This window comes from Pleuronectes platessa, chromosome 19 (genome assembly GCF_947347685.1).
Source record: "Pleuronectes platessa chromosome 19, fPlePla1.1, whole genome shotgun sequence".
Lineage (NCBI taxonomy): Eukaryota > Metazoa > Chordata > Actinopteri > Pleuronectiformes > Pleuronectidae > Pleuronectes > Pleuronectes platessa.
The window spans coordinates 14,335,621-14,363,061 of NC_070644.1; the positions used below are offsets into that span (position 1 = coordinate 14,335,621).

General features: G+C 44.6%; 4 protein-coding genes across 4 annotated transcripts; 2 read left to right on the top strand and 2 right to left on the bottom strand.

The window, feature by feature from the left end:
* The first annotated feature begins 1,859 nt into the window (after nucleotides 1–1,859).
* On the top strand, nucleotides 1,860–10,167 carry rnf208 (ring finger protein 208). Its single transcript, XM_053411003.1, has 2 exons — nucleotides 1,860–2,627; nucleotides 8,025–10,167. Exon 2 carries the CDS (start codon nucleotides 9,026–9,028, stop codon nucleotides 9,803–9,805), a length of 780 nt encoding a protein of 259 aa, XP_053266978.1. The 5' UTR covers nucleotides 1,860–2,627; nucleotides 8,025–9,025; the 3' UTR covers nucleotides 9,806–10,167.
* Nucleotides 10,168–10,399: 232 nt separating this feature from the next.
* On the bottom strand, nucleotides 10,400–14,809 carry si:dkey-106l3.7 (uncharacterized). Its single transcript, XM_053411925.1, has 6 exons — nucleotides 13,730–14,809; nucleotides 12,130–12,282; nucleotides 11,794–11,956; nucleotides 11,588–11,670; nucleotides 11,355–11,452; nucleotides 10,400–11,027 (listed from the first exon to the last, which is right to left on the bottom strand). The coding sequence occupies exons 1-6, from the start codon at nucleotides 14,336–14,338 to the stop codon at nucleotides 10,916–10,918; spliced, it is 1,218 nt and encodes a 405-aa protein (XP_053267900.1). The 5' UTR covers nucleotides 14,339–14,809; the 3' UTR covers nucleotides 10,400–10,915.
* fam166b (family with sequence similarity 166 member B) lies at nucleotides 13,385–20,906 on the top strand. The gene is made up of 7 exons (XM_053411926.1): nucleotides 13,385–13,496; nucleotides 15,959–16,094; nucleotides 16,811–17,016; nucleotides 17,703–17,857; nucleotides 18,604–18,721; nucleotides 19,291–19,500; nucleotides 19,633–20,906. Exons 2-7 carry the CDS (start codon nucleotides 16,030–16,032, stop codon nucleotides 19,725–19,727), a joined length of 849 nt encoding a protein of 282 aa, XP_053267901.1. The 5' UTR covers nucleotides 13,385–13,496; nucleotides 15,959–16,029; the 3' UTR covers nucleotides 19,728–20,906.
* On the bottom strand, nucleotides 20,752–26,893 carry LOC128425346 (AP-4 complex accessory subunit RUSC2). The gene is made up of 9 exons (XM_053411924.1): nucleotides 25,583–26,893; nucleotides 25,037–25,289; nucleotides 23,908–24,915; nucleotides 22,558–22,634; nucleotides 22,235–22,409; nucleotides 22,024–22,141; nucleotides 21,876–21,922; nucleotides 20,998–21,679; nucleotides 20,752–20,863 (listed from the first exon to the last, which is right to left on the bottom strand). Exons 1-9 carry the CDS (start codon nucleotides 26,891–26,893, stop codon nucleotides 20,752–20,754), a joined length of 3,783 nt encoding a protein of 1,260 aa, XP_053267899.1.
* Nucleotides 26,894–27,441: the final 548 nt, after the last annotated feature.

Sequence of the window (27,441 nt, forward strand, 5' to 3'; positions counted from 1 at the left end):
AGGTGTACTGAAAAATAAACAATGCTGTGGTTTTGAAAACGTTTTATTTTGTATTGTTTGTTGTTTTGATCTGGATTAATTTGGCTGCTTCAAAAAGAGGTAAAAACGTTGAATATAATTTGTCAACTTTTAGTAAACAGAGATTTTCTGTTTATTTTCAAGTTATGTTTCAGAATTTTTATCGAGTCTGATTTGAGCCAGAAGCAGAATCATTAAGTTCATCACGAGTGTCAAACTGAAAGATGTTTTTTTCTTTCAATGTTTGAAAGACTTTGATTCTTATTTAATAATTCAGTAGATTTGAATGTAATTATCCATGTAACCATATAACTTAGTAAAAATTTAATTTAATAATTTAATAATCAGTCACCGGCAAAAGGAATGAGTGGCATGAGAGCACAGAGGACTCACACAACTCCAGATGCTCCAAAATCCCAAACTACATCTTTTATATATTTCATATGTGGAAACATTCAACAAGACGTTGTGGTTGGTGGGGTTTATTCAGTTGTAGGCTCCTGACTGTGAGGCCACGGGGATCAAACCCCCTCTAACTCTGGACAAAACCAGGTGATTCACTGTATGTGAAGAAAACAAGTTTGGACTTTGCCTGGAGGTTTGTTTCTTTTCTCTGTTCCTAAAAATAGGCTCAACACATCCTACACCAGACCATTGCAGGTATCTGAATATCATCGTCTTTTATCAAAATGATGATGAACATGATATATTTACCTGAGAAAGGCTGCGGGCTAAAATAAATGAGAACATGACAGAAAACTGAAATAACCACAGTTGCAGGAACTCGGATTACATCAGTGATGTGTTGAGCTGATTCTGTGGCTCTTTCACAAGCATCTCACTTCTGAGAAGCCTGACGATCTACAGAAGTGAACTAAAACACAGACAGCTTACTTCTCAAACTAATCTAACATGCAGCCATTTGGTGATCAGACGTTTCAACTGGTAACTTATTGCCCTCATTACATTATGCATGTCATGGCCACATTATGTAAACATAACCCTCTTACAATGACTGACAGATCACAACAGCATTTGATCTGAAGATTATTTATTGGTCAGCATGGCGGCTCCATGCAGCAGATACAAACACCCTCATTATGCAACATCGCTGCGTGTGCAGATCTGTGGTGGGAGCTTATGATGCTGCCTTCAAGTCACCGAGTGAATTTATAGAAACTCGGCCGTGTCAGATTTAGCAGTCAAGTCAAGGACGACTGAAAGCAAATGACACCTCTCTGCTGTACTGTTCACATTTTGTGCTTTGAGGCAGAGCTTGCAGGAATCCATTTCCAGGCCTCGACAAAAAAATAAATACACAAAGCATGTCGTCGGTGCTGAATGCGATGGGTCTGGTGTTGTTTTTGCTGCAGCCTCCTGTCAGCATCCTGACAGAAAATTAATTTGAGAGTGAATTTATTACTTTGTTTTCATTTTCTGAGATGAGCTGCACAGTGTAGATTAGATCTATATCCTCCTGAGCTTCCTGTGTGTCTGGCTGTGTGTGTGTGTGTGTGTGTGTGTGTGTGTGTGTGTGTGTGTGTGTGTGTGTGTGTGTGTCTGTATGTGAGTGTGTGTGTGTGTGTGTGTGTGTGTGTGTGTGTGTGTGTGTGTGTGTGTTGATGCATATGTTCATTGGGGGGGAGGTGGGGTGTGTGGGTGGCATAGTTGACGTTCCTCATCGGCTGAAATATTTTCTCTGGCAACCAATAACAGTGATCCTGTCTGCAGAGCCACTGCAGTGTGTGCTGCAGTGAGAGAGAGTGGATGAGAGGGAGAAAGAGAGGGAGTGTGTGCGTGTGCATGAGAGAGAGGGAGAGAGAGAGAGAGAGAGAGAGATGGAGAGAGAGAGAGAGAAGAGGGGGTGGGGAGGCAAAAACAAGCCACATGCATAAGGAGGGAGCCAGAAGCCCAGAGACAGAGAGGGAGAGCGTGTGGGAGCGTGCATGTGTGTGTGTGAGTGCATGTATGTGTGAAAACACTGCGCATGTGTGACTGTGAGGCGCACTGACTGAAGCAGACAGAGGAGGACGGAGAGGAGTAATGAACGGCAGCTGAGGCGAGAGGAGAGGGACACAAGGAGAGGAGGTGTTTCACTGAAGACCAGAGGAAAGAGACAGAAAGAGAGAGAGAGAAGCAGCACAGATCCTCAGGTCACTGCACACAAGAAAAAGGCAGAATAATATAGGCTCAGCAGGAGAGGGAGAGAATAGAGGGATGGAGGGAGAGATACCAGAGGGAGACGAACAGCCACAGCTCATCAGAGGAGGAGTGAGGGCGGGAGAGTGAAGGACGAAGGTACCAGGGAGGAGAGGAGAAGATGCAGAGCTCGACGAAAGCCGCCCGAGACATGACGCATCCAGCTTGCAACAGCCTCCTCCATCTTACTTCCCCTCCATCTTTTCCTGCCCTCGCTGCTGCTCGCCGTTCACCGTGCTAGAGCCAAATGGGTGGAGGAGCGCATCCTCCCTCTGGCAACACATCCCCCTGAACAAAGAGACAGAGCGGCTTGGGTTTAACATCACGGGGCAGCATCAGCAACATCGACAAGGACTGGAAGAGGAGGGCTGGAGAAAGGACTGGAACAAGACGAGTGTGTAAGCAGACAGGTGAGGATGAGGAGAGGCGTGTCAATCTTCATATTCTGTATCTGTGTCATCATGTTCCAGATGTGCGACGCATAGCGCTCCTCTGACTGTGTTGCATACTGACACCTATTCATCCCTCTTTGTGAAAGGACACATTAGACAATCTTTGCTGTTGGCTTTGTTGCTCTGAGCTGGGATTTACAGGGTTGTTGCATCATGGCCGTCCATTTTGCAGACAAACAAACACACACACACACACATGGCTGCATGAATGGAGGCATACGTGCCCACACACACCTGCACCACCCTCTTATCTGAACAGACAAATAGAAAAGGTTTGAATGTGCAAACATGGCCGTGATGATGCACGAATGTGGGTGCGGATGGTGTCACGCAGGTGTCACTTCCACAGCGGTTATGACATTTGACAGAACTCTGCACACATACTGTGGGGGGGCGGGGGGGGATGGGACGAGGAAGGGAAGGTGGGGGTGACAGGGACAGGGCAGGAACGGCCTGTTCTGTGGTTGTCAGCAGGCGTCTCTGTGTTGGCCATACATTGGCGCAGCAGTGAGAGTGCTGGGTACACCATGCTGCGATTGCATAACTGCTGCTGCCCCCCCCCCCCCCCCCCCCCCCCCCAGGCTCAAGCTGCTGCTCCATCTCACAGCGTTCCGAACATTTTAGCCAACTCACCTCTATCCCCCCTGATGACCCCCCCACCCCAGCCCCCAACCCTCGTCGAGTCATGCAACATCAACAACCCAGCGCTGAGACGGCCTCCTTCAAATATGAAAATCAATCACCTCAGTCAGTCAAGTCACCGGTGCTTTTGCAGAGCTGAGCCTCTCCCTCATTAATCTTCCACGAGGTCTGTGTCGGCGCAGAGTCGCTGGTTATCGCTCAGGTTTTTCTGCCTGTGTGGCAGCTCTGCCATGTTGCTGTGGGGGCAACTCAGACGAGAACAATGAGCACTTGAGTTGTAATGAATCGTGAGGCAAAATGGCCGATGTCTGCCATGAATGAACGCAACTCCCCCACACGCCCACCAGGCAAAAACACAAACACTGGACTGCAGGTGTACAGAGCACATGCTGCAGGGGATGACAGTGTGACGGACTATATACATCATCCCTCTGAGACAAACACTATATCTGGAGCTGGATTCTCCAGGAGTCAGAATGTACTTGAATGTGCATCAGCCTTAAACCAACCCACTGTAACCTGCGCATGGGATTTATTCTGCAGAAAATGATTATGTACAAAAAGTCTTTGCATTTTAAGTTTTGTGTATTCACAGAAAAACCAACAAGATACAGAGCTGCATCTCTCATGTGCAAATAGCATCCGCCTGCATGCAAACAATTCACCATGTTTCACTAAATCCCTAAAAGCAACATTATTGCCACAGAGAGGAGATGCGGCCGGCCACCCTACAAAAAAATCTGGGGATTTGTTCCCAGATTACGCAAAATATATTATGTAATCAAAAATATAGAGCATTGAAAGCCCACACGGACTCGAGCACCTCTGTGTTGGCAGATGTGTTTTACCAGCCGAGGCACGAATGTGGATACAAATCTCGACATAGCTGCTGACATACTGCAGGTATGTGGTGTGTGGGCGCACAGAGACCCCGGACCCTGCTGTTCTGATCGAGAGGGAGATTTTCATTCAGAGGAAAGAGAGAGAGAGAGAGAGAGAGAGACAGAGAGAGAGAGTGAGAGAGAGAGAGAGAGAGAGAGAGAGAGAGAGAGGGTCTGTATGACTCATTCAGAATATGGTGCCCTTCTCTTGCTCTTCGATTTGCACAGGTGGAATCAATCCAGTGTGTGTGTGTGTGTGTGTTTGTGTTGAGGGCGAGAGAGAGAGAGAGAGAGAGAGAGAGAGAACACAGTGGGTGTGTGCAGGGCCTGTCCCTGGCGTGTGGGGCATGTTTGTATTTTCCTCTCCTGCAGGTCAGGTGTGTGTGTGATTAATCAGACAGCGTTGAATCTAGACTGACTGATAGTGTGTACGTTCAGAAGTATTCCTCTTCTTGGCTCCTGTCTGCTTGTTATCAGTTTGTTTGTGAGTCCACTGGAATGTAAAGGGTGGTTCCGTGTACGTGATGGGAGTATCTCTGAGGATGAGAATGTTCTAGGTGGGATACGTGTGTGTGTGTGTGTGTGTGTGTGTATGTGTGTGTTTGTCTGTGTGTGTTTGTGTGTGTGCGTGTGTGTGTGTGTGTTTGTGTGTGTTTAATGGCATGAGGAATTCGCTGCTCAGACAGACTCCTCAACATCTCTGTGGTCAGCTCTCCTCTTCCTCCTCTTGCTTGTGATGACGAGGTCAAATGCCTGCCATGATTTCATTAGTGTGATAATTCCTCTGCAGGGAGAGGAACCAGAGATATGTACACACACACAAACTCACACACATACACACATAGACACACACACACCCTCTCATGGTGCGGCAGTTTTAACTGTGGTAATATGATGGCTGCATGGGCCCGAGATGAGCTCCTTACGTAACCGGAGAGAGGGCTCGTGTTGATGAGGAGGAGGCTGCGCCAAAGTGGGCCCATCAGCAGGTCGTCTGCATCAGTTATCAGCCCTTTTCATAGCACTGTCACCAAATTAGAGGGTAATTTTAGCTGCTTCATCTCCCCCAGGCTCAAAGGCTCCTCTCATGCAGTCTGGCTGCTTTATCAACTCGAACCTATCGGCCACAACCAGACTAAAGTATTCTCACAAAAGCTGTTCACAGCCACAAAAAGCAGCTGAAAATAGAACATCTGAGAGAGAGAGAGATGTGAATTGCCTTCATGGGAAAACAAAAGTCAACCTGATGTCGGATTTTCAGACACTATATCTAAGAGTTTGAAAAACTCTAATTTAAATATAAGTATGAAAAAAAAATCTTTTAGATCATAACTTTTTTGTTATTATAATTTCTTACTTTTGGACCATATACACCAATGCCTTATGTCGATCAATACAAAAATGTATAAATACAAAACAGTTTGATGAAGCCAGAACTCTCAAAATGTGAATTATCCAAACACAAGCAAAACCTTTTACTATTGTTTATCTGTAAACATCTCTTCATATAAATAATAAATAAGACTAAGAATCTGTTTAGGTATGAAACACCAACATATCGGACAGGTTTAGATACACCGTGCCAAAGAGACCATATTATTGACTTTATTTAAAAGGTTAAAAACGTATTATTATTATTTTGAAGGTATTTGTTCTAAAACAAGTGATTATTAATTTCAGGATATTCTGTTCTCACCAGATCAATTGGTATTTTCGAAGTGATACAAAATTCACAATGATCTTTGATTATTCTTTGGTGATGCAGGAAATATTTGGTGTCACAGCCGAAGCCATAACTGTAAAATTGAATCTTAAGATATTTTCCAGTATCTTTACTTTGGGCCTGATAGGGAATCATAAAAACATTCTTGAAGGTGGTTTCTCAAAAACGTCTTGTGTAAATATCCTCTGACAGCAACAAGACGAGATGCACCTCGGTGAAAATAATGTAATATTTATCTTTGATGCTGATTCCTCTGCAAATGTGTGTGAAAATGTGCATGCAGCGGGATGAGAAAGAAAAAGGAAGCTGTTTTAAGTGTTGCAGCACTGCAGGGATGCAGAAACCCATCTGGTGACTCTGTGTGTTTGAGTGTGGAAACACGTCGAGAGATTCGCACAGAAAGATGAAAGAGGACAAACAAACGTCTGCTTCAGCATCACATATATGTGCCCAGTGCGTCACATGAACATAATCGACCAAACCACCCGGGACTGTTATCTCTCTCATTCAATCTTGCAGGTTGGGGGCAGGAAACCACTGAGAGGTGCATAGATAAAGAGACCATAAATAGAAACCAGGACCAGTGCTGCGCTCGCTCCCTCCTTCTTTCTCTCTCCTTCTCCGCACCATGTAGGTCACCTCCTCTGCTCGGTTCTTTTATTTCTCCCTCTAAAGAATCATCGCTCATGACAACCGCGCGCTGAATGAGAGATGTGTCATCCTCCCTCTTGTGTTGTTTGGCAGCTATTGTTTCGGTCATGCTAAAAACTCGTCCTCTCTCATAAACCCACACACAGTTAGACACAGGCCCTGCACGCAGAATTAAAAAACCTGTTCCCACTCAGGCCAGAGAGGAACTGACGCAACTCGCGAGGCCATTGAGTGTTGTCAGGAAACAGGAGCCGTGATGAGAGCAAGGCCGCAGCGTGTGTCACAATCACCTGCTCGGAAAATACAGTGTGTGGTAGACGTTAGCCTCCGGTTGTTTGTCAATTTAGTCATAATCAGCACTTTATAGATCAGTTTAGCTTACATCCTGCATTAAGGCTCTATTTTTACATATTAGTGTCTCTTGCTCGTGCTCAGGAAAAGATTATTTCCAAACCAAGCCCATCATAACATCAGCAGAACGACAGAACTACGGAGCAAATTAATCTTAACCCTCCTTTCAGACGTGCAGCAGTGGGAAGGGAGGACGCTGCAGGTTGAGTATGATTGACTCAGTCCCAAGCAATCCATGTATTTTTGAAATATACATCAGTGTGATAAGAACTACCGTAAAAAAACATTAACATAATTTAACGTAGCCAATACTTTGACTTTTTAGTTGGTCCATGCCCTATCCACTAACTTGGAGGATATAGGGTTTATATAGATATATACTGCAGCCAGCCACTAGGGGGTGAGACACTTTGGCTTCACCTTTGGGGAACTGTTATGTCGTCCATATTAACAGTTCATGGTTTCAATATGTGCTTCACATGACCACACCTTTTATGTTATAAGAAACACATAGGAAATGTTTCTAACACTGTGTCAAGGAAAATGGTAAAGATAAGAAATAATAGTTTTGACAAATTGTTTACTGCCCCCTTGACCCAGAACCTACTTACCAAGCGTGACTAAAAATAATTTCATTATAGAAAACTAACATCTCAAAGCCTGTGTTCTGTCGTTACTAAGTTTAGCAAGTCCTCCATGTTTTTTATCTCATTTGTATTCCATGTTAAATGCCATTGAAATTCAGCAAAACTAGAAAATGTTGGTATAGTGGCCAACACTATCACCACGCAGTTCAAATCCCGGTTTGCCAAAGGGACTTTCTGTGTGGAGTTTACATGTTCTCTCTGTGTCTGGGCCTCATCCCACAGTCCAAACACATGCAGATTATGGTCAGGAGACTAGGAGACTCTAAATTGTCTGTGTCTGTGTGAATGTGAGTATGAACGAGTGTACGTTGGCCCTGCAATACGTTAGTGACCGCCTCTTGTCTGATGTCAGCTGGGATTGGCTCCATCACCCCCATGATAGATGATGGAAGGATAAAATATTTAATTATCAGTGCAGAAATTTGTATTTGATATGAACTATATTTTCCTTTTTTCACAGGAGGATCGAACCGAAGGAATCAGTTATCAAGTCGGACTCACTGAAAAAGGGAGACAAGCACAGAGGCACCTTGCTGACCGTTACCACTTCTGCTGCTCGGGTGGGAGGACTGTTTGAAAACCAGAAAGAAGAAACACCCTTCCCTCCCACCTTTGAGGAATTCAGGAGTCTTGGAGCTCATTCCAACAGCTCTCTGGAGCACTATAGGAAACCTCCCAGGAGAAGACCTCCCTCCCTCTTATCAACGAGCCACTGGGAGGGGTCAAACAGGGTCGCCTGACCAAACTGGACCAAGAGCAAGGAGAACGAGGTTGTTCTCATTTTCAGAGAAACACACTCACAGCGAAACACAAGGAAGTTCAGTGAGTGTTTTAAGTGAGACACATGTAAAGGCAAGAGTTTCCCTTAGCAGGCCACAGGATCTAGTTAGAGACAACAGACTTCTTGGACTTATCTGAACTGCCAGTATACACTCCCTCACCCCCTCCCCCTCTCTGTGAACACAGAAACCCACCACCCTGTACTGTATGTATATAAGAGCATCTGTGTGCATATGAGATTATTTATTGATGTCCACCGAGTCAGAACATATCTTTGTGCTGAAGTTCTAACTGTCCGTGTGTGTGAATCATTGTTTCTGTAACTAGTGGTTACTGGTCAGAGACAGCACAAGAAACTATCTTAAAGTCGCCAACACTGGTTCGGTTCTGTAAACCGGATAGTTAAATCCTCCACATATAAGCTGTGACAGTGTGAGAGCTGCAGGTTGTGCTGCTCTGGCGGAGCTCCACTATCTGTCTTCCCCTCATAAAGACTCAGGCTGACAGGGGCGTACACCAGGGGGGGTTTCTGAGGGAAAACATGGAGGAATCCATCCGTCCCCATGTCCCCTCAAATGGCTGACTTCAGACCAGGAGCCCAATCCGTTTCCCCCTGTGCAGAACCAGGCAGGGGCGTCAAGCGCTGATCTCTCTCTCACGACCACCTCCACGCACGTGTGAATGTCCTGCCTCAGGCGTCAGACCGTCACCATCCCTATGGACACCGTCAAGATCATCCAGTCGGAGAAGTTCCCCAGAGAGTGCCCCGTGCCCGTCACGCAGCCCCGCTATGCCCCGCCCCCCAGAGTGGCGTGGGACGGCGGAGGCGAGGGCCAGATAATCGTCAACCAGGCCTGCAGCGACCTGACCCTGGACATAGCAGTGTCTCCCAGGCCAATGGTGTCCACCCCGGCCCCCGTGACGCGCAGGGAGCAGAGCTTCCTGGCGCAGCGCAAAACCAGTGCCAACGAAATCTGCTACCACCAGTTCCAGTACAAGATGGAGGACGTCATAGTCAACCAGTACGTGCTACGCTCCTCCTCAACCTCCTCTTCCACTTCCTCCTCGTCCACCTGCTCGGGACCCGTCATGCCCTGCGAGCCCCTTGACTGCCCCACCTGCGGCCACACCTACAACTTCACCGGCAAGCGGCCGCGCATCCTCTCCTGCCTGCACTCGGTGTGCGAGGAGTGCCTGCAGATCCTCTACGAGTCCTGTCCCAAGTACAAGTTCATCTCTTGCCCCACTTGCCGGCGCGAGACGGTGCTTTTCACTGACTATGGCCTGGCTGCTCTGGCCATCAACACCAGCATCCTGAGCCGCTTGCCCTCTGACCCCAACGGGCCCGTGCAGTGGGGCGGGGAAGCCGACCGCAGCTGCTACCAGACTGTGCGCCAATACTGCCAGTCAGCCTGCACCTGCCAGATCGCCAACCCCTTGGCCTCCTGCGGCATCATGTAGGCAAGGGGGGGCACTGCAGGTATGACTCGACGTGGGCCCCCCAACACCACTCTTATCGTCTATAAGCTCGACCCTTTCTGCCAATTCCTTCCCCCTCACACACACATACAGTAAATAAATCCCTCCACAGATGTTATCTCTATATATTTAATAGCACAGATTGATGCTATGTGGGACTAATGGATGCTGGTGGTTCGATAAATAGTAAATACATGTATTTTATGTATGGACTGGAATCCTATTCGCCCTCTCTTGTTTGGTTGGACGTGTTTGTCATTGACATCTCTTTACATGGGAATGCCAGGGGAGGTCTGTCCCCCCCCAACCTCGGTGAATAAAGATTAAATAATGATAAAAGGAAACGCTGTGTGGCCTGGACTTGTTATACGTCAAACGAGAGATTGCAGCTGAAGATTAAAGCCTCTTCGTCCTCTTATTTATTAGCAGTAGTATTTTGTGACTTAAATATTTGTCTGGGGAAAGTTCATGGATTGAATAATGATCATAGGATATATTTTCTACTGGATACTGTCCAAAGTTTTTTTTAGGGTTTGTGAAAACTCATTGAAATGCATTAAAACACATCCAAATATATTCAATTTACAAAAAGTTTATTCTGAATTGGTTTAAATGCCACACAAATTAACATTTTCATGTTTTCTGTTAAACATGAAGGGGTTATTACATGTTATAAACCCACATGTTTACCTGCACACAAAAGCAGCTAAACATCTTTTCATTTCTCGCTAACTTTTTTCCAAACCGGAACCAATTAATTGATCCAATAATTTAACAGCAACACCGAACGAGGACGCAAATAAAGACATTTTTCAAACAAAAATAAAATTTATTATACAATGAAATTTATATTTATGGATTATTAACATCTTATGTACAGGACGGAAAAAATATACATTTATTTTATTCTGAGTTGCACAAAATAAAAAAATTTCAGAGTAAAAATGAAAGCAGGTATACAGCGTAAATGCATGGTGGGCAATAAATTAACATGGCAGATTGCTACATCACATGGGCCAAACAGGAAGTAGGTGAAATCAGTGATCCGAGCATCTGGGTCCACTGCAGAACCAGAACCAAAAGGTCCAAACATCACGGCTGACTCTGTGTTTCGTTAAATACAGGCGAAGGCTTCCTCCTCCTCCTGAACAACATGCTGAGCCGTCTTCGGGTCGAGTTTTTCTCAGATGACTGCATCTGCTGGCTGTGGAGATAAAAAATTAATCAGACGTAGCTGAGGAAAAGCAATGTGGAAAACATGAGGAGGGGGGGGGGGGGGGGGGGGGGGGCTGTGTTTCATGAGGAAAGGACAAACTGTTCAAGAGGAACAAATCCAGGGACTGAAAATGAACTCCCACCAGCGGCTCTGCCATCACTGTGGGCCTCTGCCATCACTGTGGGCCTCTGCCATCACTGTGGGCCTCTGCCATGCTTGAGCAGCACATACGCTTCCCCAGAGCAGCTTGCATCACATGAGATGAATAGCACTGCTTCCTCAGAGGAGGTTATAAATGCTTAATTAATATTTTACCCCTTCATTTCTCTCAGAAAAGGCTCCTCTCTTCTGAAAGATGAGAATTTGGTCCTCCAGTTCTTGTTAGTTCTATTGCTCTCCTCTTCTGTAGACCCCTGAAAAGACATATTGAAATATTTGTCAAGCATTTGTAAAAAAATAACATATTTCTGTGAAATAATATCTGTATTTGTTTGATTGTATTCATTACAGAGATTAAATATTATATTTTGCATTAGAGTGTATGTTACCTCCTGTGGATGCTCTTCCTCTATCCTCTCCTGCAGGACATCTGTGCTCAGATGCTGCCCCCTGCAGTCTGATTTTATCTGTCCTGCACCGAACACACACATGCACAACATATTACACAGCATTCTACTCTTCTCTCTTAATACAAGGGGTCCATTTCTAGAAATATATTGAATATATAAAAAATAGCAGGTAGAGCATGACTTACTTAAATGCAGCGTGGTAAGCATTGTGTCTGAAGCAGATCTCTGTCGAAAATGTCCATAAGAGTTCCTCTTAACCTGCTGGGCTTCACTGGAACTGGGTTCTTCGTTTTCTGCATGTCCGTCCTCCTCAGCAGCTTCACAGTCAGGTTGACAGCTGTCAGGAGCCTGAAAGACAATGTCTTCATGGTTTAATTCAATTCAACCCTCCAGCGGCAAGAAGACATCTCGTTCTCCACCAGCTCAACAAGCCTGTGTCATGTTCACGAACCAAGCACCGCGTGATGACTGTGACAGCTTCTTAATTGTCTTGCAAAGATGCCATACACAAAAGTCTTCACCTGCACGTCTTTAAGTTCCCGCAGGGCGTCCATCTCCATCCGCAATGCTCGATTCTGAATCTTCTGTCTGGCGATGTTCTCCAGCATTTGGCAAACCTGCTCCAGGTAGCAGAGCCCAGGACTCAGGCCCGTCATGTCCTCCTCACCGAGCTCCTGCACAGAGCATTGAGAGAGAAAGTGTTATGATATATAGTATATTGATTTGTGGTTATGAGTAGACAAATGTTTATGACCTAGGTTTTCCTATGGCGCCACCATGAGGTTTACATATGTGGTTCGGGTGAAACAACCATTTGACAAATTTCACACATTTATGATAACTTTTGTGTTTCCTTCATGTCTCATACAGAACCATCACCAGGTCAAATCTAAGTTTTGTCCAATACTTGGTGTTTATACAACATCAGCCTCTGTGGTAACCCGAGTAAACTGAGATGTTTACCAAGACAAACATCATACCTGCAAAACATCAACAGTGTGTACATGTTAGCATGTTGATTTAGCATTTAGATCAGAGCACTCACATGTCCAGGCATCAACTATATACAGTATAAATAAAGATGGACGACACAACAGCTCAGCCAGAAGTGAAGCCAAATCATCTTGGTCGCCTCAGAAACCCTGTCTCCTCCATGTGAGTGGACGGGACATGGACCAAACTAAAAAGACAAAGTTCGCTTGACTTTTTCTTCATTTTCTTTTCAAAGATGGTTTTACAGCTTTTTATCATTTAAATAAAGTGAATATAATATTTTAGGCTTTGTTTAACTTTTTGAATTCATTCTCTCGTTTACCTTTAAATGAACTTTGTAAACAACAAAGGATAATCTCAACCTGTTCCGTCAGAATGTCCAGATGTGTCACATTTTCGATTAATGCTTGCATGCATAAGGTGACAATGGAAGTGTAATTAAATATAATTATATGTTAATCAGGAATATATAATTATATACATTTAATTGAGTAATTACAGCTGGTTGGTACAGTTTCTATTTTTCCTCAAACCCTGATCCTCATACAAGGAAATAAACACAACCATTTTTTTAACAATGAGACTCAGTGACTAATATGAAGAGGAGCCAAGATGTCAACCATTGTAAATCAAAATCCAGTCTTGAGTCCAACTTTTTTCCCCGGTGCCTTGTTAACAACATGTCAACCTTATTTCAAAGGAACTTCCCAGACTGCTCCACGTCCCCCACTTCCATTCCTCTCATGCCTGTGGGCGTACACCCAGCTGGGCAGACTGGTTTAAGGTCCCTCACACCACAGATGGACTCATGTCAAGTTGCGTGCATTAAAGTAATCCTGCTAAAGTAATGACACACCCGTCTTTCAACTCGTGTGTTGAAACCCTCTAACTGTAGGTGAGAAATAGAAGCTTTGTTAAACTTGTTTGACTTTCTTTCATGCTTTCCTTTAACATTTATAAGCCAGTGCTGCTGGGCAGGACCGAACATGTTTGGGTGAAACTGGTGTAAGTGTGAAAATAGGAGAGCAAATGAGAACAACCCTTTTCATTGACGGGAATAAGACGCTGCGTAGATTTGTCTCCGGCTTTTCCAAGAATGACAACACAGTTTGGTGTGTGACAGCTCACCTCTGGTTTCGGCTTGTCCCACATCAAAGACATCGGCCGTCTGCAGGTCTCTGACATCGGTCGGAGGGACGCTGACTGGTTGAGTGTCCTCCCTGGCCCAAAGCTATCTGACCTTTGACCTCTCACGAATCCTGTTGAGTGCCGTTTGTCCAGGGAAGATGCTCGAGGCTGTCTCCTGAGCACCGCCTCCACCATGAGGAGCTCTGAGTTGTCCTTCTGATTTTTGGAGTCAGTCCTCTGCAGCGCTTGCTCCACTCTCGAATGCAAGGCACTGGAGCCGTCCGGAGATTTGCTGGGACAGAGGCTCAGGGACGAAGAGGAGAAGGAGGAGGTTACAGGACAGGACACTACAGGAGACAGTGAAGTGGAGGCCAGAGTGAGTCCCATCCTTTCTGGCATGAAGGCATCTATCTCTGCATTATCTGCTGAGGTGGTGGAGGGCGAAGCAGGAAAGGATGTGTCCGTGCTGGCCGTCTCCACTCCAGAGTCCACCGATTCTGAGCGGAAGTTTGGTCCAGTGTCAGAGGACGGTGTAGGAGATTCTGGGTACGTGCCTCCTTCATTCACCCAGGCCTCCATGAGGTTTCCAAAGCTCCTGTAGAGATTCATCCCTTAAGGTTTCTGTCCCTCACACCTGAGCAGGAACAGGAAAGAGACGCACTCACCCACGCCGTAATTAGCTGAAGTGAGGTGGTGATGTAGCATTCAAGACATTCCCAGAGATCCACCTCCTTTGCTACACCACGCCCCTGCCCATCATCCGTCCTGTCACAGAGCCATGCTGCATGTTCACACCTGCTGCTTCCTGTCACTGAATATGGGAGAGGTGCTGTGACTCACCTTCACCAGTGTTTGACATGATTTATATGTCTGAGCATCTGTAAGAAACCCCAGAAAAACAACAAGAGCAAGTCAGGACCTGGCTGCACGGATTTAACCTGTGTACACCCTGACAGTCCTGCAGCAAAGGCAGTAATTACAGAGGAATGCCGGTAAATATTAAAGACACAACAACAAGTCTGTGGGCTGTTTTTAAATATCCCCAACGAGACGACACGGAAACAAACACATCTTATGAGCCACACGTCCTAGTGTGACAACAGACGTTCAAATTCCTTTGTGGACATACAGTACAATGGTATGTGTGTGAAAGGAGTGTGTAACAATGAGCTGGAACAGATAACACGTCTGTTTCGTCATTACTGCAAACTGAGATTTACCTGAGACTGCAGGAATGTGTGTGTGTTGGATGTCTCAACCGTTGATATGATCTACATTCCCCAGGCGAATAGAGAGAGAGCAGCTTAGCTGAAAAAAAAAAACAAACCCATTCACATCCTGGAAACACAAAACAAAAGCAGGTTTATACTGAGTCACCGCAACTGTCTGGTGAGATTTATATCCACTGATGTGGTAATGATTGTTGACAGAGTTATTCCCTCATCAAATCATATGGGACTTAAAAATAGGGAACACTCCTTTTTCCTGTTAATGAATCTGTGATCACAACAAAGTCTGCACATCATATCTGGTTGTATGGACATTCTATAATATGGAGGATAAGATAGCTTCTATGGTCTGTCATTGTACAATTATCCATTTATTTGTTTCCCTATCTTTATTTTTCCCAGCGTTACAAGATGGATCAATGTGTTGACTTTCTTGATACATTACACACATGCCTTGGTATTTTGTGTGGACTTTAGAGTTTCATTGTACTTTTCAAATAAATATATTGATACATGGATAAATAAATAACACATGGTTGCTATTTTACAGACTAATAAATAAAAAATAAAGTACTTTTGAAATTACATATATTTTAAATTGTGCAACTCTGTTGCTATGGTAAAAATTTTTTGCAGAAAATACTACTAATATATATATATATATATATATATATATATTCTATCAGTGAGAGCTGAAGAACGTCTCTAGGGGCCATTGTTGAACATCTATCAATCTATCTATCTTTTCAATTTAACTTTTTAATATAACAAATACATATACAATATCTATAAGGCAACTTGTTGGCTGAAGTAAATGATTGTTATAGTCAGTCAGTGGGTTACTGTAACTGAACTGCGTTCAGAGCACAGACCAGCTGAGAGCAGCAAAGCTCCTCTGATGACTTGCTGTTGGACATCATTGTTGTCCAGGAAGTTTTCGGTTTCAGATTGTCGACACTGAGCTGTGAGCCCCTGTGCGTCTTTGTTTGATTCTCTGTAGCAACCAACACACTCCACAGGCAGGAGGCCCCGGACCTCAGTCCTCAGCCTGCAGCCTTCAGACGGAGCAACATGGAGACGTTTGCCCCCAAACTCAGCGAAGCTCTGCTGACACCTGATCCACATTATATTCCGGGGTGAGTTCACGTCTGCAGATACGATAACGCTGAAAAATATTCTGAGGATTAAAAGTAATCCCACGTAGGCTCGCTGCTAATTGCGCTACATTACGTTTGTTTGGGGTTAGGCTTTCTGTAGACTATGTTTGTCATTTAAGGGAGGCACACATTAATTAAATTACATTTTTGAAGCCCTAAATTAATCTAAAGAGACACAATGTTAAATAAAACTGAATTTTTATTGATTAAATGATGATATGTTAAATCATGAGTTGAAATCAAGTTCAACTCAAACAAAACATTTCTTGTTTATCTATTCTTAATTGTGGAAATACAATTATTTTCAGGGTGCCAACCTGATGATAAACAAATATTAAATTTAAAAATGTATTTAATGATTTTAATGATATATTATTGATTCACCATTGGTTATTTATGAAATCACGATGAGGTAATATTGGAAACGCGATCAGTTATCGCAATTATAATAATTTATTTATTCAAAGTTGACTGGTAATTAACTACCAAAATATTTGTCTTAAAACAGTCAAATCCTGTATCCCTTTGCTCAGACCCCCAAGTCTGGTGGAAATTTATTTTTCAATAATTCTAATAAATAAACCAATTGATCCATTGTGTATAAAAAATATAACCTACAGTATACTTTACATTAAAAAACCTTAACATATATAAACCTGCGACACCTTTACTACAGATGCTTCTTTACTTCCCAGGTATTCAGGGTATTGCCCACAGCTGAAGTTTCACATGGGGAAGACTTACAGCCAGCACACGGCCGAGCTGCTGAGCAGTCCTGATGTGAAACACTCCAGTCGCCTGGTCCTCCACACGGCTCCGTCTCCTTCCACTGACACAGCTGCTCTGACACTGAGAGGCATCCCCAACGGTAACCTGAAGAAGGTGATACCTGGATACACAGGTATGTGTCACACACTCATCACACTGGGAGTCAGCAAAGTAACCGAACACCTCATGGAAAAATCATTTCATACTGGAGACAAACAAGGTTTTATAACAGTTAAATTCACTTTAACTCTTTATTATTTAGTCATGATGTGACTGCATGGCTGGTGGCTTCAGGTGTCAGTTATAAATAATGTCAATTAAGCAACATGAGAAGAAATATTCTGTTTACAGCTGCTAAATTATAAAGTGAACTAACCAGGCGAGTGCAGATGTATTGAAAATCAGGATCACACACACACACACACACACACACAAACACACACACACACACACACACACACACACACACACACACACACACACACACACATACCACACACACAGTTGCATGAAGGGGTCACAGGCTGAAGCTCACAGTGATATAATGAACTTTACGTGTGGTGTGTGACTGTTTGTAATAAGACCAACTTGGGTTTGCAGTGGTGTTGTTAAAGATTAAGTTGTTTAGTAGTTTTTTTTTATCTATTTATAATTGCTGTTTCAAAATGTGTTTGATTTCTTTATTGTGTAATTTGAAAGGGTTCGCTCACTCAACACACAAAACAACTCCTGATAAGACATGTGCAGTAGATAGCCTTATTGTTTTATTTCAGATTAAGGTGAAAACAAACCCTTTAATGTTGCTCGGTGCCGTTTCAGGTTTCATCCCGAGGAGTCAGAACTACTTTTCCCGCAGCTTCTCTGACGTCTGTTTTAAAGCTCAGGCCGAGTTTCACCAGGAAAGAGAAGCGAGGAACCTAGAGCGGTCAACAGAGCTGCCGCTTGTTTTCACCTCCACCAACCGACAGTTTGAAGTAACCCCTCTCTCACCTCTGTCCTACACATACATGATCACTGCACCTCAGAGTAGGTTCACTCTGGTTCAATTATCCATGGTGGAGCTCTGCTGACACTCACTGTGATGTAATCCTACAAATCACAAACAGAACGGGAGGCCTCGACAACAACCACGGGCAGATTCACCCATTTTATCTCTTGATTTATTTATTAGATTAGATTCAACTAGATTCAACTTTATTATTATTGCACAGTAAAGTACAAATACAACGGAATGCAGTTAAGCATCTAACCAGAAGTGCAAAAAAAAGGCAGTAAAGTGCGTATTTAAAGTGGAATGTAAATAAATAAGATATGTACAGTAAGAAATATATATGGAATAGTACAGTATTAACAGGTAATGTATGATATAAGAACTATGAGCAGTAAGAAATATATATGGAATAGTAGAGCATTAACAGGTATTGTATGATATAAGAACTATGAGCAAGATAAATATATAAAAATATATAAATGTGAATATACTATAGGCGGGATAATACAGTAGTAAAAAAAGTAACAGTGTAGTGTATAGTGTATATGTATTTAGCAGCATATCCACACCTCATCTATATAAGTTGCCAATGTTATTCTTATTAGAGTGTTTGTATTCATTATATGGTATCATACAGAATCTCGCATTCATAAGAATTATGTTACATTTTGTAAACCGTCTAATAGACTAATGCATGTTTTAATTATTCTCCATCATCATTCGACCCAGAGACCAAAACGCTCCCTGACAGCCAACAAGGTGGTCTCCTTCAAGCCGTCCTACACCCCCGTCACCATTTCACCGTATTCAATGGACGATGATAACCAGCACAAGCACTTTATTTCAGGTACAAGACAGAGTTTGAGTTGCTAAGCATGAAATATGCACGATTCTTACTGCATGCTTCAGCTGTAACAGGCCTTAAATCAGACTCCTTGGACATATATTAAAATGTTCAATGACAAAAATCATGAATGCTAATTTAAACATCCACACAGAGCAACATTATTATTCATCTGTGGTCACAATTTCAATATTTAAATATCGTTTGAGCTCTGTTTTGGTCTCCACCAACCCCATAAGAAAAATCTCAATAATGGTCAGCTATGCATGTCACTTGGTGGTCGGCAGGTAGCTCAGAGTTGGTTTATTCACAAAAATAGATTAATTTAATAATTATACTGACAGACTTTACGTCACAAACAAGCTGACAGATGCATAGTCCGAAAATGCTACTTGCCAAACTTGTATGGCTAATTAATTAACAATAGCAGTCAACATGTCAACAAAGCCAAACAAATATTCAGGTTGTTAGCTGATAGAATTTGAAGCCGTGCAGGCTGTAAAAGCAAAATACATACAAACAAAGAACTACTAAATTATTCCTCTGACTTTATGACTAATGTTGTTTTTTAGGTTTTACAGGGCACGTGCCAAAGTCCCGTTTCTTGATGGGTAAAGGTTACCCCATCATCACCAAAGAGGCACTGATCAAGTTTGGAAAGGAGCAGCGCAGTGACTCCACGTCCCCGGAGACCCTGAGGAAGGACAGTACAACTCCTCCCATCCAAACCATCTACCAATCAAAAAGCGGTGTGGTGCCATCATTCACGGGACACATCCCAGGTCTGTATCAGAGCGACCGACACATTTAAAACCACAAAAGCCTTGTTTTAAGATATATTATAAAGTTAATTGAAATGAATCACTCATTGAGAGAAAAGCATAAATTACGTCTAATGATAAATCATCCCACAGGAAACAAGTTCATGTTCGGACACACATTTGGTCAGATTTCCCGGGAAGCGCTGGAAAGGTTCCGCATCGAGAGGCTCCTTCGAGAAAAGTCCTAAAACTGTCAAACACTTACTTCTAATGATCATAACTGACGTGATGGAAATCTAAGAATTCACATTTACACAAGAGCATCTCAAGGCCCCAGGCAAAAGGGACCTGTGGGGCCCTACATCAAACCAAACCAGGCCTAACAAGAAACACTTTATACATGACAGACATTCTCGTCATCAACCAAACCTACATTCAAACACAAATAAACTGCATACAAGAAGAAGACAGGTAAATATATTAGGTCTTTATTAACAGAGTTTGATTGTCACTGGGCATTAGAGGAAGCATTCAGAGGCTGAGGAGAAAATACTGTGGTTTAATATCACAGACTTCACATTACTCAATACAGGGAACATATTTTGTTACTTCTTATCCAACTATCAGTCTATCAAAATATAGCTTACACACATTTAGGTACCTGAAACAGCCGGACAAAGGCTTACAGTTGTGTAACTGAACAAACCTCACATGAACACACTCATTATAACAAACTATTGCACACACTTGCAATTCTAGTGCCAGAAATGTTTCCAGAAGCTCATTCTACGGCTATAAATACATTTACAAGAGAAAAAGAAAACAGAAACCAAGAAACACCTATAGCAGCCGACTGCATGTTTTTCCACTCTTGCACCTAAGGTAAATCCATGCTTGGAAATTTGCTAAAAAAAACAAGTTGATAAAAATCACTGACATTACAAGAGGTTGGCGTGTGGCACATTTACCACTTTAACAGTGTATTGCTTTCTTTCTTTGTTTTTAGACGATCAATAAGAGGAAGGATAGAGACTGACAGTGTAATATGGGAAATTGATGATTTTGTACCACGTTAATGTTTAACAGTCTACTTTGGGTCATTATTCACATTTTATGATTGATTTTTGCCCTAAAGGAAAACAGATTAGAGTAACAGATGTGACTACTTACAGTTCTTCCAGGTGCAAACTGAGGCTTTGGCTCTCGTTCATCAGGAGGTTGAAACTTTTGTTACTACAGTAAATATGCCTTCACCCATAGGGGGCGTAGTCTTCAGTAGTCCTTGGTCTTGTTTATCTGTGCTGCTACTATTTTCATTGACTTTATGGATTGAGCCAACAGTCCAAGCTGCGATCTGTCCAAATGGAGCCAATGGGATGGTCGCCTGAAATCAATCACACGGAAACGTCATGAAAACATTGTCAAACTTTCACCGATCTAAGAAAGAAAAACTGATTAAAGTAGTGTAAATAAAAAAGAACAGAGTCTGTGCTTGTTTTGATTGAACAGGGTTCTCACCTTCTGGTTTGTGCTCCGATGTGACTCTGAGAAACTGTCTCTGCTCTGGTGGAAGAATCCACCGCTCCAAACAGTTTGGCCCAGCGCAGCCCCCCCTGACAGGGGCTCTCCACCTGGACACAAGCCGACGCGTTCAGGGTCCCATTGTCTTTATCTCTCCTCGTCTCTTCTTGCCCAGAATTGTCCATACTTATCTGAGACCAAGTATCTGAATAATTCTGGCTGCAGTCCTCCCCTTCAACCACATCGTCCAGGAGGTCAGGCTCTTTCTGGCACCACTCTGGAATAGGAGCTAGCCATGGACTCCTGTTGGCCTGCGTCCCTCCACGTAGCTTGTTTGAGCTTGACTTGAGACGACTGGGTGACTCTTGGTGATGCACACCTATGTGTTGTGACATCTTGGTTTGCTGACTGCTGTGGCTGCTTTCCACCTTTCTGTCGGCTTGCAGAAGTGGCCAGCTTGTCGCTAGGAGGGCTGAGCACGGCTGAGGGGGGGAGACCCCCTGCTCCTCAGGACACAGCTGTCTGCTACGCAACAGTCGGGGCTCCAGGAGCAGGTTGAGGTCAAAGGGCAACACGGAGAGCGGCTGCAGCAGAAGCAGCAGTTCCTCAAACAAGGGCTGACACTGGCCCAGTGACATTGACAGGAACCCCCAAGAGTGGTAGTATGTTGTTATCAAATCTGTGGAGTTCAGAAGATACACAATAATTTGTCTCAATAAGTCAAAACTGTTATTTATAATCATTTAAGGGTCTCAATGGATGCTAAAGGATGTGTGTACGTCAGCAAAATGCTAAACACAGCATGCTAACATGGTCACAACGTTACAAGTGACGCTGCTAGTTTAAAGAAAAAACATTAAAGTCGGTTCACTCACTTTGTTGACTCTGAAAGTGACTGAGCCAGAATTCCAAAGCTCTTAAGCTGAAAAAAGAGCAAATCAAAATCAAAAGATAAAAAGGTTTTCATGTACAGTAATTTGTATTAGCATCATTTAGCATCACTCAGTCACAGTTGGTACTTACTTGAGCAGACCCATTATGAAGGCCCTGAGTCTCATACAGTGGCTGGAGAGCTGGGGAAATTGTTTGATTTTGGAAGCCAGGCTGTGGAGGACTCTGGTGGATGGACCTGTCAACATCGAAGAGAGTTCATCAAAGAGTCCACAACAAGGGCTGTTACATTCACGACAGTCGCTTTGAATCCCATTCACTCCATTAAGCTACTCACAAATACCTATTCTGGTGGAGATGTCCACCAGCGTCCAGGAGTGGTTGCGTCGCTGCCCGATGATGAGATCCAGTTTGTGATCCCTGAGCCCGTCCTCTAAAATATTCTGGATCGCCGGACACAGATGCTCCAGGACCAGACCTGCAATGGTGGGACTCCAAGAGCTGTTCCCCAGACGCATCTGTGCCAGAGAGATAAATAAATATGATACAGCACCTCTCCTGCTGACTCAGGTTATTTGACTCCAATCCTATAATGTAAGTAATGGCAGTTTGGCTCTTCTCCATTGAGTCACATCCCTCGAGGGGCTGAGCTCTGCCGGTTCATACCTTTTCTTCTGGATCTCTGCTGCTGCCAAAATGAGCCATCATCAAATCCACCGCCCTGCTCACAGATCTGAGCAAACCTACAGACAATACACAACAAAGAGGTTTTGACAGGTTGAAATTATAACTGATGCTTCATGCATTCTATTGGCTGATGTGAAACACTATTAAAACTCTAGAAATGGCATTATCCCTGTCAGGGAGGTTACGTTTTCACCCCCGTTGGCTTGTGGGTTGGTTCTATGTTCGTTGGCAGGATGACACAAAAACTACTCAACTGATGTCCATGATTTCTGTACATCATTGCAAGAAGAAGCCGTTAAACTCTGGTGCTGATCAGGATACTTGTCTTTTTAGGAGAGTGCAATGTGGTGCAGAGTCAAATCAAAATCAGGATCTAAATGATTTAAATGTGGTTTCATAAGGGGAGAGAGCTGAAAGTCTTATTTTTCTAGAATAGGCTGTTGACCTGTTTCCAGTGCAAATCAACTTGTTTCAAGATTCTCCCACAATATAAATTTTAGTGCAGCGATTTAATATCAATCTTAACAATGTCAGCAGATTTATTTTTTACTTGAAAGACTCACATTTTTTAAAATATTTTCCTCATTATCTAGGTCAGTGGAAAGATGAAAAAGAGAGAGAGAGAGAGAGAGAGAGAGAGAGAGAGAGAGAGAGAGAGCGAGAGAGAGAGAGAGAGCGCTTTCAGAGTTTAACCTATTGCTGAAATGCAAATGTGAATGAGAGCAGAAGATAATGGAGTCAGTTTTCCATTTCAGCAGTGACCCTGATTGAATTGCCTCTCTCACAGTCTGCCTTTCTTCATCTCATGGCTAGCCTCTGCAAATGTCACGGTGAATTCTTTATGCATGTTGACGCTGCCTGCAGTGCTGCACCACACTTCCTCTCCACCGCTGCTGCAAATACCTCCACGGACAATCGCCCATCTCAGGGTTCACGTTTATGTAATTACATTGGCACCAAGCTTCCATATGGCAGCACTGAGACAAAATGATTAGGTGCGTGATAAATCATTAACACCGTTTCTACTGCATCATTCCCCCTCTCGCTCTCGTGCAGCCTCACTCACATAGGCTGCAGAGCAGCAGGCTCAGCCAATCCCGAGCAGGGAGAGTTAAAAATAGGTCATGTTTGAAAGAAAGCCCCTTCAGGGTATCGAAGGCACTGCTGCAGCACAGTGAGATTTTATTGCTGTTCTCAGCGGCTCATCACTGAAGCCAATTCAATTACGGTGGAATCCTTGAGTCGTTCCTGCAACTGAGTCACTTTTCACCCCCATTCAGATTCTTATGTGTGTCATACACCAGTGTGTCTGTCACAGTTGACCCTCACCTCTCCTCTGAAGATGGCTGATAGACAGGGACTCATAGGATGTTTCAGGCGAGAGGCAGAACTCGGTTGGCGGCCGGTCGCTCAGGATCAGAGATTCACTGTGCTGACTCTGACTCTGTCTCCCACTGTGCCCGGCAGAGTCCTGCAGTTGCTGTGGATGGAGGCCGGACCCAGAAGAAGAGAGCAGAGAACCCAAAGAGGAGAGAGGAGTGACCGAGGAGAGGGCGGCTGTGAAGCTCCCGTGAAAAAAGCCGGAGTCGGCTGAAGGTGTAGCTCTGCGCTGGGGCAGTTTCTTTTCTGTTTGTGAGAATGTGGGCGTAGATGAGGAGACCTGAAGGTTTGGGTGACGTGTGTCAGTGGTTAGGGGTAAAATGGGGGGTGTATGAGAGAATATTGAGTGGTAGGAGGTGTTCTGGGGCTGATGGTCGACGTAGCTCTGCTCAGGGGTGAGCTCGATCAGGTCCTCGTAGGAGGGAATTCTAACTCGGCTCGACTGATTTGGAGCCGAGGTCAGATTTAAACAATTGTTAGTCTGAGTTGTGCCTGAGCAGGGGCTTTTTTTGTTCAGCTCCTGACTCCACCTGGGCTTTGAGCTGCTGTGATATGGATCCAGGCTGCTTTTTGATGTGTACGGACTACCAATTCCTTGGCTTCTGCTGGCCTGGCTCCACGTGTGTCTGCGGCCCAAGCACTCCGGGCTCGGCGTGCAGGTGGAGCAGGAATCAGAGCTTGATGGGCCTTCCAGGAAGATGGGGCGGCGACTGCCCGTGGGCGATGGCTGAAGATTAGAAAAGCACCGACTGCTCTTGCCCTTGCCCCTGCGGCCGGGCTCGGAGCTGCTGGACTTGCTGCTCTTTTGGTTGATGTACTGCTCCAGGAGACAGCCCAGGTGCTGCGCCTGACTCTGCTGTTTGTCAGCGGGAATCAGAATGAAGGGCTGAATGGGCAGCGAGGTCGGCCTCTGGGCTTTACTGTAGCGCACCAGTGCGTTTTCCACTGAACACGCACCTAGGAGGAGGTAGAGGATAAGAGAAAGAGAAAAAGATTTAGGATTTTACACTGAACAAAAAGTGCTTCATCCATTTTTGATATCTTTGCATGGGTATGTGCATTGTGTTCCCCTTCTTACCCCCCTCAGCAGCGTCAGTATAACAGGGCTCCTGGCTCAGAATCACAGATGGCTGTACGGACGCACCACTTGTGTTGTGGCCTTTCCTGCTATGTGGGCTACACAGGCTGGGGCCCAGTGAACAGACGTCCCGGATATTGTCTGTATGTTTCCTCCTGCAGAGTCCTTTGTCAGTGGAGGTGGAGGCAGCCTGGTAATCATCAGTCTGGAAGTGGGAGGAGAACATGTTTTCTTTTTCTTGATCAACTTTGTCCTGAGAGGAAGAGAAAATATAGAACTGCTTTAGTTTAATGAAAGCAAATCAACAGTCCACTTTTAAGCATTTATAATGGATTATACTGTCAGGTAGCTAAAAGCTTTATTCATTTACTAATGCTTTACAGCTATATGAGAACCTAGGCTGCGAAATATTAATAATCGCTCATTGTTTCTCTTTAGGGGAAATCTGTATCTAGTGGATTTAAATGTGGTGTTATAAGGAGACTGTTGCTTAGCATATGTATCCACTCTACTGCACACAGTACAAATCAGGAGTGTCTTAATTACCTTCTTCTCTTCTTTGTGCGGTCCTTCTTTCACATAATGGATGAAGAGGTGCTCGGAGGGAGGGAGGGGGCTGCTTCGGCTCGGACCCTCTGGGCAGCTGTTGACGCTGGACCAGGCCGGGCTGGGCGACTGGGAGGAGAGGTCGCAGGTCACAAGCTTGTAGTACTTCTGATTGGTCCCAGTGGCCAGTGTGCTCTGACTCTGCAGACAGGCAGTCAGGTCTGATACCTCCAGAGAGGAGAGACCCGGGGGCAGCGGCTCCAGGGAGAACAGGTTACAGTTAGAGTCGAGGCCCTGAGGTGACCAGCGGCAAGCAGGGGGCGTCAAGTCGACCTCGTCTTTTTGGGGAGAGTTACCCGTCATGTCAGCTTGTTGGAGGTCCCCGGTCCGAGTCTGCGGGACAGGGTGGAGGTTGAGGAACACAGATCCCTCATGCGACTGAGATGGGGGAAGTGCAGGACTGATGAGGTCACGGGGCGTGGCGGGGTTGTTGCTCCGGTTGTACATCGTGCAGAAGTTAACCAAGACGCCATCTGAACTGTTGCAGGAAGAGTCGCTGACATACTCTGTGTTAGGCATCACCTCCGGGGAACATTTGTGTCGGTCGGAGTCCTGCTCTCCTATCACCATCCTCGTGACACCAGATCTGTTCCCATGAGAGCACTGGGGGTCAGTCTGCAGCGAGTCCAGGGGGTCGGGCTGGTTAGAGAGCCACTCTTGGTCGCTCTCATTGCCCAGCACGGCTCCTTCCTTGCCCCATTCACCCTCCATGTCTCCAAGGGGCACGGCGTAACGTCTGGCACCATTACTCAGTGGCCAATTCGAATTTCCATGCAATAGAAAAGAGGAGTCCTCGTGATATTTGTGCAGATTATCTCCATCGCTATCCTCATCCTCCTCGTCCTCATCGAGCTGTGTGCAGGGGAGGAATGAGTTGTGCGACCTCACGCTGCCTCTCACCTCGGAGCTTTCCTTCTTCAGGTAGGAGCTCGTCTCCTCTGGTGACGAGGTGGAGTCGTATCTCCCGCTGCTGTCGCTGGCCCCCCCCTCCTCCTCCTCCGCCCGGTCCTCATTGAGTCTGCTGTAGCTGCTGGAGAAAGGTCTCCTGCCACCGACGAAGCCTTGCTCTCGGTTGAGCGCGTCCTGCTCTGGGAGCGACACAGCTCGGGTCAGGCCTGCGGAGCACAGACGGCCGGACCTCTTGGCCGAGCTGCACAAGGCCTGGACAGGAAGTTGCCATGTGGGAAGCTGGACCACAGGGAAGTGGCACGCTATCAGGGTGTCGCCTGAGAGGCTGGATGTTCCAATCATAACGCTGGATGAAGTTGGATCAAGAAAACTGGCTCCATGTTCCTAAGATTAAATCCTGCAAGAACAGAATCCTTTGTAAGTGTAGTAAATATAGACGAGTAGAAAATAGATCTGCTCAGATCAAGCACAGGCTGGTTGTCGAAATCTGATAAAAAATCCATGAGAACATGATGAGAATTAAAAATGGATATAATTCAAACGTTAATGGATCTTTAATACACTTCCTGAGGCTCTTCAGACATTATCAGGAGTGCAGAATTTTTCATGCAATGATCAAGTTGAACTGAGGGATTCCATGAAGGATGAGGTGACATTATTTCCAATTTCATTTCCTAAAATTTCAACATTTTGAATTTTTTCCAGACAATGGTGACAGGCTGTATGTAAATGTTATTTGTATGAATCATATATTTGTTTGCTGCATATGAAGTGTTTGTTTTCATCTCCCTGTGAGTCGGCTGCTGGGTTTTCTGGCCTCAGTGATCTTTGTGATTCAGGTCTCATCACAAACACATTCATGAGTGAACACGGCTTCTGTAGGTGTCAAA

Coding starts and splice junctions, on each gene's coding strand:
- rnf208 (XM_053411003.1), top strand. CDS start 9,026: ATGTCCTGCCTCAGGCGTCAGACCGTCACCATCCCTATGGACACCGTC.
- si:dkey-106l3.7 (XM_053411925.1), bottom strand. CDS start 14,338: ATGAATCTCTACAGGAGCTTTGGAAACCTCATGGAGGCCTGGGTGAAT. Junction 11,671..11,793: donor GCTTACCACGCTGCATTTAA/GTAAGTCATGCT, acceptor TGTTCGGTGCAG/GACAGATAAAATCAGACTGC. Junction 11,453..11,587: donor AGGAAGAGCATCCACAGGAG/GTAACATACACT, acceptor ATGTCTTTTCAG/GGGTCTACAGAAGAGGAGAG.
- fam166b (XM_053411926.1), top strand. CDS start 16,030: ATGGAGACGTTTGCCCCCAAACTCAGCGAAGCTCTGCTGACACCTGAT. Junction 16,095..16,810: donor GATCCACATTATATTCCGGG/GTGAGTTCACGT, acceptor TTTACTTCCCAG/GTATTCAGGGTATTGCCCAC. Junction 18,722..19,290: donor GCACAAGCACTTTATTTCAG/GTACAAGACAGA, acceptor GTTGTTTTTTAG/GTTTTACAGGGCACGTGCCA.
- LOC128425346 (XM_053411924.1), bottom strand. CDS start 26,893: ATGATTGGAACATCCAGCCTCTCAGGCGACACCCTGATAGCGTGCCAC. Junction 24,916..25,036: donor TACTGACGCTGCTGAGGGGG/GTAAGAAGGGGA, acceptor ACCTCCTCCTAG/GTGCGTGTTCAGTGGAAAAC. Junction 20,864..20,997: donor ATCGGAGCACAAACCAGAAG/GTGAGAACCCTG, acceptor GATTGATTTCAG/GCGACCATCCCATTGGCTCC.